Source organism: Monodon monoceros, unplaced genomic scaffold (genome assembly GCF_005190385.1).
Source record: "Monodon monoceros isolate NGI ecotype Baffin Bay Population unplaced genomic scaffold, NGI_Narwhal_1 Super_Scaffold_3, whole genome shotgun sequence".
Taxonomy (NCBI): Eukaryota; Metazoa; Chordata; class Mammalia; order Artiodactyla; family Monodontidae; genus Monodon; species Monodon monoceros.
The window spans coordinates 62,215,675-62,233,593 of NW_021703780.1; the positions used below are offsets into that span (position 1 = coordinate 62,215,675).

Sequence of the window (17,919 nt, forward strand, 5' to 3'; positions counted from 1 at the left end):
AAAAAAAAAAAAAACGAACACGGGGGAAAGTTGGGGAGGGATAAATGGGGAGATTGGGATTGACAAATACACGTTAATATATATAAAATAGGTAACTAAGAAGAACCTACTGTATAGCACAGGGAACTCTACTCAATACTCTGTAATGGCCTACCTGGGAAAAGAATCTAAAAAAGAGTGGACACATGTATATGTATAACTGATCAGTTATATGTATAACTGATTCACTTTGCTGTACACCTGAAACTAACATATCATTGTAAATCAATTATACTCCAATAAAAATTTTAAAAATAATAACAAAGAACACAAATTGCATTTCAATTCTGTATTACAATACTTAGTACTATGGAGCAACCACATCCCGGTCCAAGTGTTAGCAGGAGTGAATTTAAAACATACAGCCCGAGTTTGAAACAGCTGACCTAGAAGCAATTGTTCGAGGCAACTCATATTTCTAGTCAGAACACCCCAGTCAGTTGGTCCAGAACACGGAGAGAGTGGATGGCAAGTCCAAGCAGCTTTGGGGAGCCAGGCTCAGCAGGTCCCTGCCCTCTGTGTGAGTCCGTGGTCTGGTGCACAAAGCCAAGGGGCTCAGAGTCATGGGACAAAGAACACCCAGGACAACTGCCAATGGCATGAAATATCTAAATGCTTTGTTAAAATAAGTTTGAGTTGTCCCTGCCCCAAGGAGCTGCCTGTCTACTGAGGGGCTGGCATGAACTGGGACTCAGTAACATTCAAAACAAAAAAAAATTAGTTACTACTATTATTATTACAGTAACTACAACTATTATCAAGATGTGGGAGGTTAGCAGTACGGCTTATCAAGGACGCTGCATGCCAACCATTCACAAGGAAACAGTCTTCTTTCTAAAAAAACAAATGCCAAATAATAAGTAGTGCTGAGTCACTGATATCCATATGGGGGAAAAATCTTGACCTCTATCTCACACCATGTAAAAATAAATAAATTCCAGATGGACTGGCAATCTAAAGGTGAAAGGTAAAACAGTAAAACTTCTAGAATATAACATAAGAGAATATCATCATGACCCAGAGTATGCAACCATATTCTTAAATAGGCCATAGAAGGTATTAGGGGGAAAAATTGATAAACTGGCCTACATTAAATGAAGAACTTCTGTTCATCAAAGAATGCAATTAAAAGCAAGAAAAGTGAAGGCCCAGAGGCGGTAGAAGAGACAGTTGTAGCACACATATAGAACAAAGGACTCACCCAGGACTGGAATAAAGAACTCCTAAAAATCAATAGGAAAAAGTATCAGGCAATCCAATAAAAGGCCTGAACAGGTACTTCATATAAACATATAAAAAGATACAGAACTCTATTAGTTAGGAAGAAAATGCAAATTTAAACCACAAAAGTGCTAGAGAGAACTCTCATATACACCGCTGGTGGGAGTGTAAAATGGTACAGGCGTTCTGGAAAACTGTTAGGCAGTATCTACCCTATATATGCCCTATGACCTAGCAATTCTACTCACAGGCATACACCCAGCAGACATATGTACATAGATTCACCAAGACATGCACAAGATTGGGTATAGCAGCATAATCCATAATAGCCCCACCCTGAAAATCTAGAGTGGAATGGATAAAATGCGGTGTATTCAAACAATGGAATACTGTACAGCAATAAGAATGAAGTAATGCCACACTCAATAAAATAGCCCACACACATAATGTTGAATGAAAGAAGCCAGATACAAGAGTATGTGCTGTATGATCCATTTACATAAGGTTCAAAAGTAAGAAAAGCCAAACTCTGGTGTTAAAAGTCCCAAGGGATTGATTACTCTGGAGATGTAAGCACCTGGGTGGGGGCAGGAGGGGGATTCTGGAATGCTGCCACGTTTCTTGATCTGAGTTACTGATTACATGGGTGTATTCACTTAGTGAAAATAACGGAGCTGATTTGTGTACTTTTCTTTATGTATAATATACTTCAATTAAGAGTTGTTTTTAAAAAATTTTTAGTGCCATTTCATTGTTGTTAAAACAGAAAAACTGACATCCATTTAGAAACCAAAAATAAATCATTAAAACCTAAAGCGGGGGCTAATTCTGTCTAGATGACAGTAAGAAGTAAGTTCTCCAAAGAGAAGAATATCTCGGGGCCCCCAAGCACACCAAGAAGACAGCTACCTGGACACCAAGAGGGAAGCACACTCCCTCACACCCTCCTGACTCTAGGAGACAAGCGAATACAACTGAGGGATTCACCATCAAGGTCACACAAATTCTTTTGTTGCAAAAGCTAACAGAAAGATTACACACCAGCTTGAATTTCAAGATTCCTTTGCTTTCCAATCCCTGTCCCCCATCAGTGGGGCCTTGAGAACACCTGGTTACATCTTGTAATGCCACAGAAGTCACCCGAAAGGGAAACTGAGGCCTGAATAACTGCATCAGTGCAGTGAAGGAGCAAGAAAGAGGGATCTTGTCTTCTGGCTTCCTGTCCAGGGTCTCTTCTGCTACATGAGGCTGCCTCAGCCACCGCAGGTGAGCTAAACCATAAAGGAGCCAGACAGCTGTGCATCTATCTCGGGAAGCCCTACCCTCCCGGGAAACTTAGAAAGAGGTGCACCCTTTGCCCAGCTCAGTAGCTTCTCCCCACATTAGCAGAGCAAGCTGAGGGAAGATCTTGTTCTCTTCCCTGCAGCCCATGGCAAAGCCCCTCCCTGCACAGCTCCAAGGGGGAGGCTGCACCAGTTCCACCCCATCGGGAGGGCTCCAAGGGACTCAGCCATGAGGTGGTGGGCTCCTCTGTGCCCATCTCCAGGGGGGCAGTCCTGTGTGACGTTGTACAGCCCCTGACCCTCTCTGGGTCTCCACTGTCGCATCTGTAAAGTAAAGGGGTCCTCACTGGGGGTAGAACAAGAGTACAGCAGAAAGAACAAACGCACATACACACTTCTCATTTCTCAACACCTTTCTGTACCCACCACCCCACTTCATCTTCATCGTGGAGGGCCGGGGTTACCGTGGCCGGCTGAAGAAGTGTAAGCTCAGGAACACGAGGAGATTTACCTATCGGTCTCAGAGTTAGCAGAGTAGCAGGCAAGGTGGCAAATGCAATCTGCCTAGGCAACCCTGGTGCAGGGAACCTCAGAGAAGCCACCAGCCTGACTCAGAGGCAGCCCTCAGTTCAAATGGAGGCAGCCCTCGGGGCCTGCCCACCCACAGGGATGGGTAAGGGCAAAAGAGAAGGAAGCGGGCTTCCCTGGTGGCACAGTGGTTGAGAGTCTGCCTGCCGATGCAGGGGACACGGGTTCGTGCCCCGGTCCGGGAAGATCCCACATGCCGCGGAGCGGCTGGGCCCGTGAGCCATGGCCGCTGAGCCTGCGCGTCCGGAGCCTGTGCTCCGCAACGGGAGAGACCACAACAGTGAGAGGCCCGTGTACCGCAAAAAAAAAAAAAAAAAAAGAAGAGAGAGAAGGAAGCAGGAAGGCCGCCTGCTCCACAACACAGGGCCAGCCCAGAGAGCCAAGCCACAGGGGCACTGCCTCAGCCTGTGCTACCTCTCCTGAGAGACCAGTGAGTCTTACCGCTGGGGTCCGGTGAGGCCTTGCTACAGTGGAAAGGAGGCCCAATTCACAGTGAGGCTGTGGTTGCCATGCTGCACCCCTATCCAGCCGGCCTGGACCCCACTGGCACCCTCCCCTCCCACACACACTTCCCTGAAACAGCTGGACCAAGCTCGCCTGTCACCTTGTCCTGCCCAAAGCCATTCCATCCTCACCTGGCTTCCCCCACCCCCACTGCCCCCTCCCTCTAAGTTTCCTCCACCAACTCCTCCGAAACGCCCGCAGGGCGAGCCTCAGGGCACTGATGGTGCCCCCAGTTCTCCCCCTTTGCTGTCTAGGCTCTGAACCCAGGGGCCCTCATCTAGACCTACAGCTTCAAATCCTACTACACAAGCACCTCTCAACAGTCCAGATGCCCGCCTGCCAGTCTCTCTGCACTTAGATGTCTAATAGTCATCTCAGGCCTAAAGTGACCTAAACTGGACTCCTGATTTCCCCTTCAAGACCACTGTCCCCTGGACTTATCTCAGGAACAGGCCCCGCCATCCACTCAGCTCACTCACCCCACAGCCCATCTCTCAGGACGTCCCGGAACCCTGTCCGACGGCCACTGCCTCACACCTGGGCTAATGCAGCAGCCTCCTACCGCCACACACTGTCAGGGCAGGGCACTGGTGCTCGCTCAGACCTCCAGTGGCTCCCTATCGCCCTCAGAGGGAGGTCCAGCCCCTGCGGCCCCAGCCTCCCAGGGCCTCTCTACTCTCATGCCCACCCTACGCCCCCAACCTTTGACTCTACTCCTGCCACACAGGGATTCTTTCTGCCACTGAAACAAGCCAAGCTCCACCTGCTCTTCCCTAGATCTTGGCATCCCATCCCTCCCCCCTCCCCACCCCTCACTCCTACCCCCTCTATCTCAAATCTCCCACTCAAAGAGATCTTCCCAACTGAAGGCGGCTGTGCAGCGCGCGCGCGCGCGCGCACACACACACACACACACCCCAACACCCCCATCCTAGCCCTCACAAGTTATCTTCCCTGTTTACGTGTTATCTTCCCTGTTTACGTGTACTTTACTAACCACCCACTCCTCCCATGGAAGCCCCTGGAGGCAGGGAGGCAGTCTTATTCACAGGCTGGATCCCCAGGGCCTGGCACACAGCTGGTGCTCAATAATACTTGTTTGGTAGCTGGCTGCAGAGTTCCTGCAGTCAGAAAGGGCAGCTAATGCTCCAGGGAAAGGAGATGTTCTACTTCCTTTTGTCAAGGGAGAATGTCAGGGGAGTGATCAGAGATTTCCAGAAAAATGCTGTATCAGAATCATCTGGGGAACTTTAAAAATGCTTTGATTCTAAGATCCTGACAGGAGGTTTGGGATGGGGCCAGAGAAGAGATTGCAAATTGTCTCCCCAGGTGATCCTGATGTACTGGTAGGTCTGAGGACCTCTGACTGAACCAACATCTTTATTTCACAAATGAACAAGTCAGGGCCCTCCAAGGGGATGACTGAATCCAAAGTTTCAACACTGGTTCATCAACAGGTATCTGTGTTGGGAGCCCAAACCTCCCACCCACAAGGTTCTCTCTCTCACTGGCTCTAAGACCTTAGGGTCTGAGCAGAGGTGGGGAAGAGGTCAGTCCTTAAGATGAATGGGAACTGCAAACCTCGTCAAGGTTGCAGCTCTGCAAATCCACTTTGTTAATCTAACATTTGGCACTAAAAATGAATTCCACCTTCAAGGAATTAGGGCTAGGCTGAGTAAAGCCAGGGTACCAGGAGGATGTCCTCTTTGCTTCCATTGGAAACAGAGCGGGCTCCACCCACTGTCACTCAGCAGAGAGGGCTGGAGGACCACTTGACTTCCCTGCTTCCAAGAGGGCAGAGGATAAAGGACAGACACTCATGTTTATAAAAGGCCCATGGGCAAGATCTTGAGCTGGACACTTCTTGGACCTCTTTCTCTGGGCTCCCAGCTACTGAAGAGGTCAGAAGCCATGTCTAGGATAGGGAGGCTCAGAGTTTTGAAGATCTGCTTCTATCCCAAAGATGTGATGAATGGAGCTGAGTTTTGAACCACATTACCTGGTTCCAAAGCAGATGCTCTCCGCTAAGCCAGGCAGCTCCCACCAGGCAGCCTGATGGCAATTTCTGTGTGTGATGGGAAGGAGACCCCTTCCTGGGGACCGCTTGTTCCCAAGCACCTGGGGTTGAGGAGTGGAGAGGGGTACAGGGCCAGGGCCTAAGGGACCATCCAGGATTGGCAACACGGCAAAACATAGGCACAAGAGGTCCCTTCAGCCTCAGGTTTCCTTGTCTATTAAATAGGGAGAAACCAACACCTACCTGAAGGGGCTGCTTTGGGGACTGAACAAGTCACGAGATCCCGTCACAAACGGCCGTGTAAATGTTGTGACTGCCCACCTGCAAAAGGCTGTCAACCCAAGAGGCAGTCACCTCCTCAAGTGACTTAGCAATCAGGCTGCTGGGCATGGGGTGTGGCCACATGGGGTGGGGACAGAGACAACTTCCTGAGAGGTGATCAGGACATGGACACGTCAGACTCGCCCCAGCTCCCTGGGCTCTCCTCCACCGCCCCCCTCACTGCCCTACTCTGCCCCCCCCTCCCCTCAACTTGCTAGCCCTTCCCTCCAGCTCCCTCTTCTGCCCCTATCTGGCCAGGACATTCCCCGGTGCACCAAAGTCAGAAAGTTTCAACGTGCTCCCCCTTTGCCTTGGCACTGCTCCCACTCTCCACATGCACATTCCTTGAGTGTGAAGACCACAACTGTACCGCTGAATGGTCAGCATTTAACTGCACTGGATGCACACACAGAAGGTCAGGGATATGCATGTGCTGGAGACACCAGCCACGAAGACTGGCAACTTCAAAGCCCTCTGCCCCAACTCTAGGCCCCCCAAGACCTGGCTCTGTGGTGCAATGGGTAGCACATTGGACTTTTAGGCCCCCCAGGCTGATCTGATGGTCCCCTGGGTGGTTTCCACCTGCCCTCTCCCTCTTACCTCTCAATAAATGGGAGTTAGGTAGACACGGTCTCTTATGAGATGGACTAGAGGAAGCAAGTCCTCCAGAGATGCACTATCCTGTAAGACAGCCATAAGTCAAGTGTAGCTGTTCAAATGTAAGCTAATTAAAATGGAATAAAATTAGTGTCCTGTTAGCCACATTTCAAGGGCGCAAGAGCCACATGTGGCTTGTGGCTATGGTACTGGACAGCACAGATTAGATGGAGAACACTGAAGAGTGCTGCTCTGGTCTCTAGAGCCAGGTGAAAAACAGGAACTGCTGTTGAACCTGAAAGCTGACAGCCAGACCTTGGCCCCGAGATCACACCCAACCCCTGAGGGGCTGGCCAGGCCGACAACCAGTCTCCCTGTCTCAGGGCAGAAAGAGACAGCCCAATCCAGGCCAAATGTCGGTAGAGCCAACAGCCAAGGGGCAAGTGTTTGTGCCAAGTGAATCACCTTCAGAAGCCACCATTTGGCTGCTGAGGAAGAGGTCAGAAAAGAAAGTGGCCTCACAGTGCCCTGCTGGATGGCATGGTAGAGAGATGCCACAGAACTTCACCTACAGCCTTGAACTATTCACCTACTCACCCAGCTTGGAACTTCTGGATGAGCATCAAGAAATGAGGTTCAAATACTGCAGTACAGAAATATGTGCCTGGGCAAGCTGGCTGCCCTTGCCCGGGCAGCTGCAAGCCCTGGCTCCTGCAGAACCTGGCCACCAAAGCACCCAGCAGCACTTTCAGACCTCATCCCTGCCCCAATCCCTGCCAACTGCTTGCTGTCAAACCCTCTGGAGCATCCCCCACTCTCCCTTCTGTGCCCCTGAATGTTCCCATCTCTGAACTGCTCCCCTGGAACATTCCTCTCCAGCTACTGTAATACTCCCTTCCCAGTTCCATCCACCACAACTCAGCCCATGTTCCACTCTGCCTTCCCATGAAGCCTCCCTGGACCCAGCTTGGCTTTCCCAGGAAATGAACCCCAGGAGCACAGTCGAACATCGTATGTGGTCTTTCCACCTGTCAACCTGGGTTGGCTGACCTACAGTATGCTGCTACAAGCAGGGCTGTCCCTGCATAAAAGCCCCCTCTAGCAGGGGGTCTAGCAGGGGGTCTTCCCTGGGCTGGAATCCAGGAGAGTCACTTATGTTCCATAACCTTGGGCACCTGAACCTCTTCTTGTCTTGCCCGCTCTCAAATCAGTTGCATCAGGTGGGCTAGCAAGGAAGCACTTTGTAAAACTGCTAAGCTGCACAACCATGATGGAGCTTTACTGCTGAATAATACACAGAAACTTCATGACTATAATTTTGAGGCCATCTGTCACAATCTCAGCACTGATTCCTCCACACCACACTAAATTATAAGTTTATAGTCTTGTGGGGGAAGAAAGTAAGATAACACCATGAGGAAAATCAACCTCATGCCCGAAACCCTGACGCCTCCTGCAAAACCATGTGCACAGAAGGTATCAACGAAGGACCTGCACAGAGTCTAGGGGGCCAGCAGGGAGCCACCCCATGGGGCAGACAGGCACCCTCCATCAACAGGGGCACGCTGAGGCAGCGCTCGACCCTGGAGTCTGTCCCACAGAGGCCTCGTCCTAACATCAGAAGACTGAACTGAAAGTGGGGCACCACTTCCTCCCTGAGGGAGGAGACCACTTGCTTCCTATCTGCCAGCAGTAGGCAGGCCGTACTTCCTCCGCACTCACAGGTCCCAAGAGAAATAACTGTGGACTGAAAAATTAACTCAGACTTTAGACCCTTGACTGTCTTTTCCCCAGGCATCTACCCCAAAAGTAACGTCACTCAAGAACTGTGGAGAGGGCTTCCCTGGTGGCGCAGTGGTTGAGAGTCCGCCTGCTGATGCAGGGGACACGGGTTCGTGCCCCGGTCCGGGAAGATCCCACATGCCACGGAGCAGCTGGGCCCGTGAGCCATGGCCGCTGAGCCTGCGCGGCTCCGCAAAGGGAGAGGCCACAACAATGAGAGGCCCGCGTACCGCAAAAAAAAAAAAGAACTGTGGAGATTACATATGACACTAAAAACACGTAACAGAAGGTAAGAAAAGATAATTTGGACTTTATCAAGATTTTAAAAACTTTCATGCATCAAAAGACACTACCAAGAGAGAGAAAAGACAACCCACAGAATGGGAGAAAATATTTGCAAATCCCATACCTGATAATGGTTTAATATCCAGCGCATATAAAAAAATCAACAACTCAACAACAGAAAGACAAGCCACCCAATTAAAAAATGGGCAGAGGACATGAGTAGATATTTCTCCAGAGAACATATACAAATGGCAAATAAGAACATAAAAAGATACTCAACAGCAATAATCATTAGGGAAATGCTAATCAAAACCACAATAGTGGACTTCCCTGGTGGCGCAGTGCTTAAGAATCTGCCTGCCAATGTAGGGGACATGGGTTCGATCCCTGGTCCGGGAAGATCCCACATGCTACGGAGCAACTAAGCCCGTGCACCACAACTACTGAGCCCGCGTGCCACAACTACTGAAGCCTTCACGCCTAGAGCCCGTGCTCCACAACAAGAAAAGCCACCACAATGAGAAGCCCGTGCACCACAACGAAGAGTAGCCCCCGCTCACCGCAACTAGAGAAAGCCCGCACACAGCAACGAAGACCCAAAGCAGACAAAAAATAAATAAATAAAATTAAAAAAAAAAAAAAAAACACGACAGTGAGATACCAGTTCACACCTACTACGAGAGCTATAATTATTTTTTTTAAAGGAAAATCACAAGTGTTGGCAAGTATGTAGAGAAATTGGAACCCTCATGTGTTGCAGGTAGTAGTGGAAAATGGTACAGCTGCTCTGGCAAACAGTTTGGCAGTTTCTCAAAAAGTTAAACACAGAATTATAAGCAATTCCAGTCCTTAGGTATATACCCAAAAGAACTGAAAACAGGGACTCAAACAAATACTTATACACCAAAACGTACACCAATACACCAATGACAGCATTAGTCACAACTGCCAAAAGGTGTCCACCAACAGATGACTGGATAAACAAAATGTGGTACGTACATATAATGGAATATTGTTCAGCCTTAAAAAGGAATGAAACTCTGTTACACACTAGAATGGATGAACCTTGAAAACTTTTGCTAAGTGAAATAAGCCAAACACAAAAGAACAAATACTGCAAGATTCCATTTATATGAGGTATTTACATCAGGCAGATTCAGAGAGACAGAAAGTAGGTTAGAGGCTACGAGGCGCCGGGGTAAGAGAGGAATAGGGAGTTATTGCTTAACGAGTGCAGCGTCTCTGTTTAGAGTGATGAAACATTTTAGAAACAGTCGTTACGGTTGCACAACATTGTGAATATACTTAATGCCAATGAAAAATGGTTAAATGGCAAATTTTATGTCATACAGATTTTACCACAATAAAAAAAATACCAAAAAAAAGAACTGTGGCAAATAAGGTTACACCCATCCTTGTCAGTGGGAAGAAGGGCCAGAATCAGGACTAATTGGGATCTTAATCAGTAGGGATTAAGGCATGTACATACGGGCAGCTTGGACTTGGGGCTTATACTCTTTTTTTTTTTTCCTTTATTTTAAAATTTATTTATTTATTTTTGGCCACACCATGCGTCATACAGAATCTTAGTTCCCCAGCCAGGCATCAAACCTGTGCCCCCTGCAGTGGAAGCGTGGATTCTTAACCACTGGACTGCTAGGTAAGTCCTGGGCCTATACTCTTTCTCCACTATTGTTTTTTGGGGATGTAATTCATAAAACCTCAAGGAACCAGAAATTATGTAGGAAAGCTTCTCAACTTGCCCCCACCCTGCCTCTGAGAAACCAGCCCAGGTCAGTGCATAAAGAGAGCCACCACCTGTTCTCATGGTCCCTCCTAACCGCAGCACTCACCTGGGATACCTCCTCCTTATGTGACAAATAAAACCGCCTCCCATCTATTGGCCTTAGTGCTGCCACCTATAAATTAGCCCTCCTTCTTCCTTCTTCTCAAGGCTGTCATCAAGACCAGATAAGATAAGCCAGGCAGGCGGTATCATTAGCCATGCTAAATCTGAAAACACTGCTGCCTTTAATAAAGAAATTAAACTGCTAGAGCTACAGAGTAAAACAGGAGCACCATGTACTCCCCATCTCTCCTTCCTTCTTTCCTTTTCTTCATAACACCATCTCCGTCTAACACTAGATATATTTTGCACGACCATCTGTGCCCCCAACTAAATGGAAGCTGCTTGGGGCACAGACTTCTGTGTGCTTTGTTCACTGTGATACCTCCAGTGCCTGAATCACTGGTGCACAGTAGGTGCTCAGTACACCTCTGTTGAAGGAATGGATGACTAGTTCTAATAATCCATTTTGAAACAAACCAAACAATATTTCATCACCTACTGCTAATGCACTATTGAAACCACTGCATGGAAATCTAAGAGTCAACTAAAAATTCTAACTTCGCTTTCTAAGCAGGAAAAGGACTATACGAGTGGAAAAATCAGGAGCTCCTAGATACGCATGCCAAGAAAGGAAAAAGCTTCCAACGGAATCAAAATTGTGGCTTCACAGTAACTCTTGTTTCTTAAAATGAATGCAAGGAAACTCCAAAGGCCAGTGAGCTCTCAATTCCAAGAGGAAAGTCATGTGATTTCCAAATGTACATTTTTCAGAAATGAGTTCACAACCATGGCCTTTCTGAAGTCAGAACTGTGAAGATTAAACCAATTAAAGTAGTAATCAGTATGCCAACAAACTGGATAACCTAGATGAAATGGAAAAATTCCTAGAAACACACGATGTAACTAAACTGACTCACGAAGAAATAAAAAATTTGAATAGACCTATAATTAAAAAGACGACTGAATAAGTAACCAAAAACCTCCCAGCAAAGAAAAGCCCAGGGCCAGATGGCTTTACTGGTGAATTCCACCAAACACTTAAAGAGTTAACACCAAACCTTCTAAAACTCTTCGAAAAAAATGAAGAGAAGGAAATACTTCCTAAACCATTCTATAAGATCAGCACTACCCTGATAGCAAAGCCAGACAAACTACAGATCAATAACCCTTATGAATACTGTTGCAAAGATCTTTAACAAAATACTAGCAAACTGAATTTAGCAGCATATTAAAAGGTTTATACACCATGACTAAGTGGAATTTACTCATGAAATGCAAGGATGGCTCAACTTACAAAATTAATCAACATAATACAATAAAAAAATGTAGGAAAAAAACCACACGATCATCTCAATTGATTAAGAAAAAGCATTTGATGAAATCCAATTCCCCTTCTTGATAAAAACACTCAACACTAGAAGCAAAAGGAAACTTCCTCAACATGATAAAGACCATATATGAAAAACCCATAGTGAACATCACACTCAATGGTGAAAGACTGAATACTCTTTCCCTCAGGTCAGGAACAAAACAAGATGCCTGCTTTCAACACTTCTATTCAATATGGTACTGAAAGTTCCAGCCGGAGCAATTAGGCAAGAAAATAAATAAAAGGCATCCAAATTGAAAGAGAAGTAAAATTATCTCTCTTCAATGATGACGTGATCTTATACGCAGAAAACCCTAAAGAGTCCACCAAAAAAACAAAACAAAAACAAAAAACAAAAAAACAAAACAAAAACAAAACAACCGTGTTAGAATAAATAATAAATTCAGCAAAGTTCCAGGATACAAAATCAATGAACAAAAATCAGCAGCATTTCTATATGCTGGCAATGAACAAGCTGAAAAGGAAATTAAGAAAACAATCCTATTTAAAACAACACTAAAAAGAACGAAATACTTTGGATTACATTTACCAAGGAGGCTAAAGACTTGTACAATGTAAATTAAAGAGTTTTGTTGAGAGAAATTAAAGACTTAAATAAACATAAAGACATCCCATGCTCATGAATTGGAAGACTTAATATTGTTAGGATGACAATACTACCCAAAATGATCTACAGATTCAGTGCAATCCCTATCAAAATCTCAATGGTGTTCTTTGCACAAATAGAAAAATCTATCCTCAAATTTATATGGAATCTCAAGGAATCCCAAACAGCCAAAACAATCTTGAAAGAGAACTAAGTTGGAGGACTCATTCTTCCTGATTTCAAAACTTACTACAAAGCTACAGTAATCAAAACAAAGTGATACTGGCATAAGGACAGACATACAGACCAATGGGACAGAATAGAGAGTCTAGAAACAAACCCTTGCATATATGGTTAAATGATTTTCAACAGGGATACAAGGAACATTCAATAGAGAAAGGACAGTCTTTTCAACAAATGGTACCGGGAAAGCTGGATAGTCACATGCAAAAGAATATACTGGATCCTTATGTTATACCATATACAAATATTAACTTAGAACGGATCAAAGACCTAAATGTAGGAGCTAAAACTATAAAACTCTTAGAAGAAAACGCAGGGGAAGAGCTTCATGATCTTGGATTTGATGATGGTTTATTAGGTATGATACCAAAAGCAGGATCAACAATAGGAAAAGATAAACTGAACTTCATTAAAATTTAAAACTTTGTGCATCAAAGGACATTATCAGGAAAGTAAAAAGACAACCTTGGGAATGGGAGAAAATATTTGCAAATCACCCATCTGATAAGGGGTTAATATCCAGAATACGTTAAGAACTCCTACAATTCAACAACAACCACCAAAACCCAATTTAAAAATGGGCAAAGGATCGAATAGACATTTCTCCAAAGAAGATAAACAAATGGCCATAGGCACATGAGAAGATGCTCAATATCACTACTCATCAAGGAAATGCAAATCAAAACTACAACCACAATTAGGATGTGTATAACCAACAAAACATAAAAAGAAAAGTGTTGGCAAGGGTGTGGAGAAACTGAAACCCTTGTGCATTGCTGGTGGGAATGTAAAATGATGTGGCAGCTATGGAAAACATGGCGGTTCCTCAAAAAGTTAAACATAGAATTACTGTATGATCCCAAAATTCCACTTCTGGATATATACACAAAAGAACTGAAAACAGGGACTCAAACAGATATTTGTATACCCACTACTTACAACAGCCAAAAGCTAGAAGCAACCCAAATGCCCACTAACAGATAAATGGATGAACAAAATGTTTTATATACAAACAATGGAACATTATTCAGCCTTAAAAAGGAATGAAATTCTGACACATGCTGCAACATGGCTGAACCCTGACAACATTACGCTGAATGAATAAGCCAGTCACAGAGAGGCAAGTAGTATATGATTCTCTTATATGAGATACTTAGAGTAGTCAAATTCAATGAGACAGAAAGAATGGTGGTTGCCAGGAACTGGGGAGAGAAGGGGAAGGGGAGTTATTGTTTAATGGGTACAGAGTTTCCATTTGGGATGATGAAAAGTTCTGGAAATAGTGGCTTAATTATATAACACTGTGACTATCCTTAATGTCACTGATTTGCACACTTAAAATGGTACACTTTGTGTTATGTATATTCTACTACAATTTTTTAAAAAGTAAAGGAAAAAAATAGGTCCATATTTTCAGCGCATTGAGAGAATCCCTCTTAAAAGGCCAGTTTTCCTGATAGCCTGGGGCATCCTTCCCATTGTAAGGGGGCCTGAGGATGCCATTCTGTCCTTTGTATTCTGCCCTCAAACCCAATTCCATAATCTGGACCCTAAATCCAAGGAAACAGCTCGGGTTGACTAGCTGCTGTTTGAAAGGCTGAGGTCTTGAGTATCCCTAGGCCAAGCAGTCTGCAGGAATAACTGACAGAGCCGACAAATTGCCAACAAAAACAGAAGCCAATCCCGCTGGCTTTCACTTTCTATTACTTCCCCTTACACTTTCTCGCAGGACACCAGACGGCCATGCAGAAAGGAAACGGGCCAAACCAACCTGCCTGATTTTTTTTAGTTGGAAAATGGAGTCCCTGTTTCCCCCCATCCATTACAGGTCTAGATATTTAATATCCTTTGTATTTTGTACAGCTGAGGACAAAGTTTTTGCCCACCCCAAAACAGCAGAACGAACAACGTCCATCCTCTGTACTCTATATACTCTCTAGGGCTCTTGCATACAGATAATCTAACAGATTATCCTGTTAGATCTCAAAATAACCCAGTGAGAATGAATGTTTTGGGGTTGTTATCCTCCACTGGAGACATGAAGAAACCGGAGCTCATGAGATGAAGCAACTAGCCCCAAATCCTACAACCCCAAGTGACAGGACCAGGATTCGCACAAAAGTAGTGAACTTCAGAGTTCTCCTTCCTCTCGATTACTTCGGAAAGAACAACGAAGTAGAAATGGAATCAGACCATTTTGTTGTCAAACAAGACCAAGGAAAAATGCTTCCAAGTTTGGCAACTAATAGGACTAAATCCCCAAACAAGAGCCTGAAAAAGAACTAAGCGCCCGCCTCTTTCCCTTAGGTCTACCCTAACCCAGACATGGATCTTTCCTTCTGGTTTTTTGTACTCAACGATCCAGCCGGGCTCCCAGAGCAGTCTCGTACTGCCCTGCCCAAGGCGCTCTGGCACACAGCGGAGAGTCGGCCAGACTCGCGGTATTTCACCAGGGATGGGAGGCCGGCTGCTCATGGGAAAACGGAAGATTCAGCGTGCTCAGTCAGACACGAACAAATCACGCCCAAACCGACGAGCATATGAAACTAAAACTGGCCCTGGAAATCCACACGGGAAACACCGGCCAAAGGGCCTGCGGCGCGTCGACCACTGCCCTACCATACCAACGCACGCGCGACAGCACTAGCGCCAAGCATAGTACCGCTCTCGCAGACCCAGACTTGGGCGGTCGCCGACGCCGTGCGCATGCTCCAGCAGCGCGCATGCGCGTCCCCGGCAGTTGCCTTTTCCCTGTAGTCCCCTGCCCTCTCGCCCTGATGCCGGAACCAAACGCTGGGTACCTCAGCCACGGCCCTCACTCTGCATTCCTCACCTTGCGCCCGGTTTTCTCCCGTAGGGCCTTCAGCCGTTCCTTTCGCCGCAACGCCTCTTCCTCCAACCGGCCCACACCGGCCGCAGTAGCCGCCATCTTGCCCGCAGACATCCCCCCGCCCCCACTCTTCTCTAGTCCCGCAGCGCGCAGGCCCAAGGTGTTAGACAAACCCCTCACGGCCAATCCAGGGACGAGAATGGGAGAGCAGGAAGTCCTGAAAGCCAACCAATGCTGAGTTGCTACAGGAGGACCCTCCCTCTTCCTCCCCCACAGAACGTCTAACTCTTCGGGGGTCGACAAAGAAGGCGCTAAGGCTCGATTCGTCCAATGCCGATCAGGGAAAAAGCGGCAAGAGAAACCAGACCTGAGTGAAGGAGGATAGAGCGCGTCAATCGCTCTGGTTTTACCTAAGCGCCAACCATGCTGGCCACTTGGAATGCGCCGACCCATCTTTGTCCACTTCTCCTGATTCTTAAAGGCTCGAATGCCTTCACGAAGCCTTCCCTGACTCTCTACCCTGATCCCAGCCTAAGAGGTCTGCCTCTCCTTTCCTCTTAAGCTATCTGTGGCTTCCTGGATGCACTTGTTCATGGGCCTCTGGGCCCTTCTCTGTCCACTCTCAGCTCAGACAAAACCTAAGCAGAGCAGGGCTTGGCTGAATGGCCATTTTCCTCTGGGTTCATGGATGATCCCCTCCCACCTCCAACCCCCTGCCCGGCCCCCGCCCCCCGGGGTGGCAAAGTACCCAGGGTCAGACTACCTAACCTGGAGAAGAGCAAACCCCAACTTGGGCCCAGTGGGCCCTAAGGAACCACCCTGAGCTTAGTTCCTGAGAACTAAGCTGAGAGTTGGTTTGGCCTCCGCCGATAGGTGCACTGCCTCCCAGCAGGAGCTGCCAGGGTATCCTTTCCCAAGTCAATTACCATGCCCTGACAACCGAGAGACCACTTTGACTGAAGTCAGTATCTTCTGACAGCCTATCCAGGTCCCCAGAGCCACACCTCCTCCCACCTAGGGAGAGTGACTTGTCTCTCAGCAAAGCTGTTCACTGCTTGTGGCCTCCCTTCCCAGGCTGACAGCAGGTGGACACCCACTCCTTGCTTCCCAGTTCCCTTCAGAGATCCCCAGTGCCACAGACCCCTGTCCAACTGGCCCCCACAAACGACCCTCTTGACCTCTGTAACTTGGGCCTTTTGGTGCCCTCTCCCCTGCATCAGGTGGGGTGCCCTGCCAAGGCCTAGTATGCAGGTAGTACCCAGTACACATGTAATAAGTGTTCAGGAAATGTCAGAAGTAGGATGGATGGGGCAGAAGGCCAGAGTGGAGGAGATGCCCAAGAAGCCAAGAGGACAGAACAGGATGGGTATGGGGACAGAGTCTGTCTCTTCTTGGCCACCCAAGGTCTAGGGGGCTCCAGGCTGGTCAGTTCCTCCAACTGATGGTAACTCTCTGGGTCCCACAAACTTTCCCCCAGCCCCAACAAAGGGCCTCACCCCTGCCCAACACCATGGGCCCTCCTCACCTCCCAGGGAGAGTAGGGGGAGGTGGGGGAAGAGGCCCAGGGGTGATGGTGGCAGTGGTTCTGGAAAGTCAGGCCTCTGTCCCTGTCCATGCTGCCCAGGTGGTCCTCATTTGGCCCACCTGGGCCCCAGTTTCTCTGCCTGTTAAACAGAAGCATGAGGTACCCTTTAGCCTTTAACCTCTTGAAGTTAAAGAAAAAAAATGTGAATCAAGTGCTGAGCCCCGGAGTGAAGGGTGCCTCCATTTGGAGTATCTAGGAAGGCTTCCTGGAGGAGGGGATCCAGGCGAGGTGAGGAGTACCTAAATCTTCCAGGGATCTACCCAACAGATGGAAGGAACTGCTCCCCCGGAGTTATTTCAGGCTTGTCTTGCTGTTTTCTGATCCCCCCTCCCGCTCCCGCCCCGCACTCCTGCCACACAATCCTGCTCCACTAACAACAGGATTAAAAAAGTGACACTTCGGTCTCCCCATAAGCGCTTATACCAACGCCTGGCACGTGGTAAACTCTACAAGTGGTTGTCACGGTTGTTGTCCTCGTTAGTTATTGAAGGACCCTGCCCATCTGCACGCGGCCCGCAGCCCCTTTCCCCAATCCCGCGAGCCTGTCCCTTCCACGAATGGTGGCCTTTCAGCCAGGCGGGCTGCGTCCCGGTTAGATCTAGACGTAGGGCAAATCTGGAATCCCTGACCCAGACCCTAGTCCGGGAGGCTCAGATTGGCCTTTCTGGAGGGCGCGGATTGCGGGGGGGCGGGGCTGCTGGGCGCCCTCCCGGGCCGCCCTGACCTCAGGCTCCTCCTCCTGTCGGGCTCCCCGCCCTTTGCACGGTCCCGGGATAGGCGGGGCGGCGGTGGCCGCTGC

General features: G+C 47.6%; 1 protein-coding gene across 1 annotated transcript in view; it reads right to left on the minus strand.

The window, feature by feature from the left end:
- Positions 1–15,669, minus strand: part of CCDC12 (coiled-coil domain containing 12) — a 46,971-nt gene extending 31,302 nt beyond the window's left edge. The window contains exon 1 of the mRNA XM_029242458.1: positions 15,539–15,669. Within this exon, the coding sequence (XP_029098291.1) occupies positions 15,539–15,649 (111 nt within the window). The 5' untranslated portion in view covers positions 15,650–15,669. The remainder of the gene's footprint in view (positions 1–15,538) is intronic.
- Positions 15,670–17,919: the final 2,250 nt, after the last annotated feature.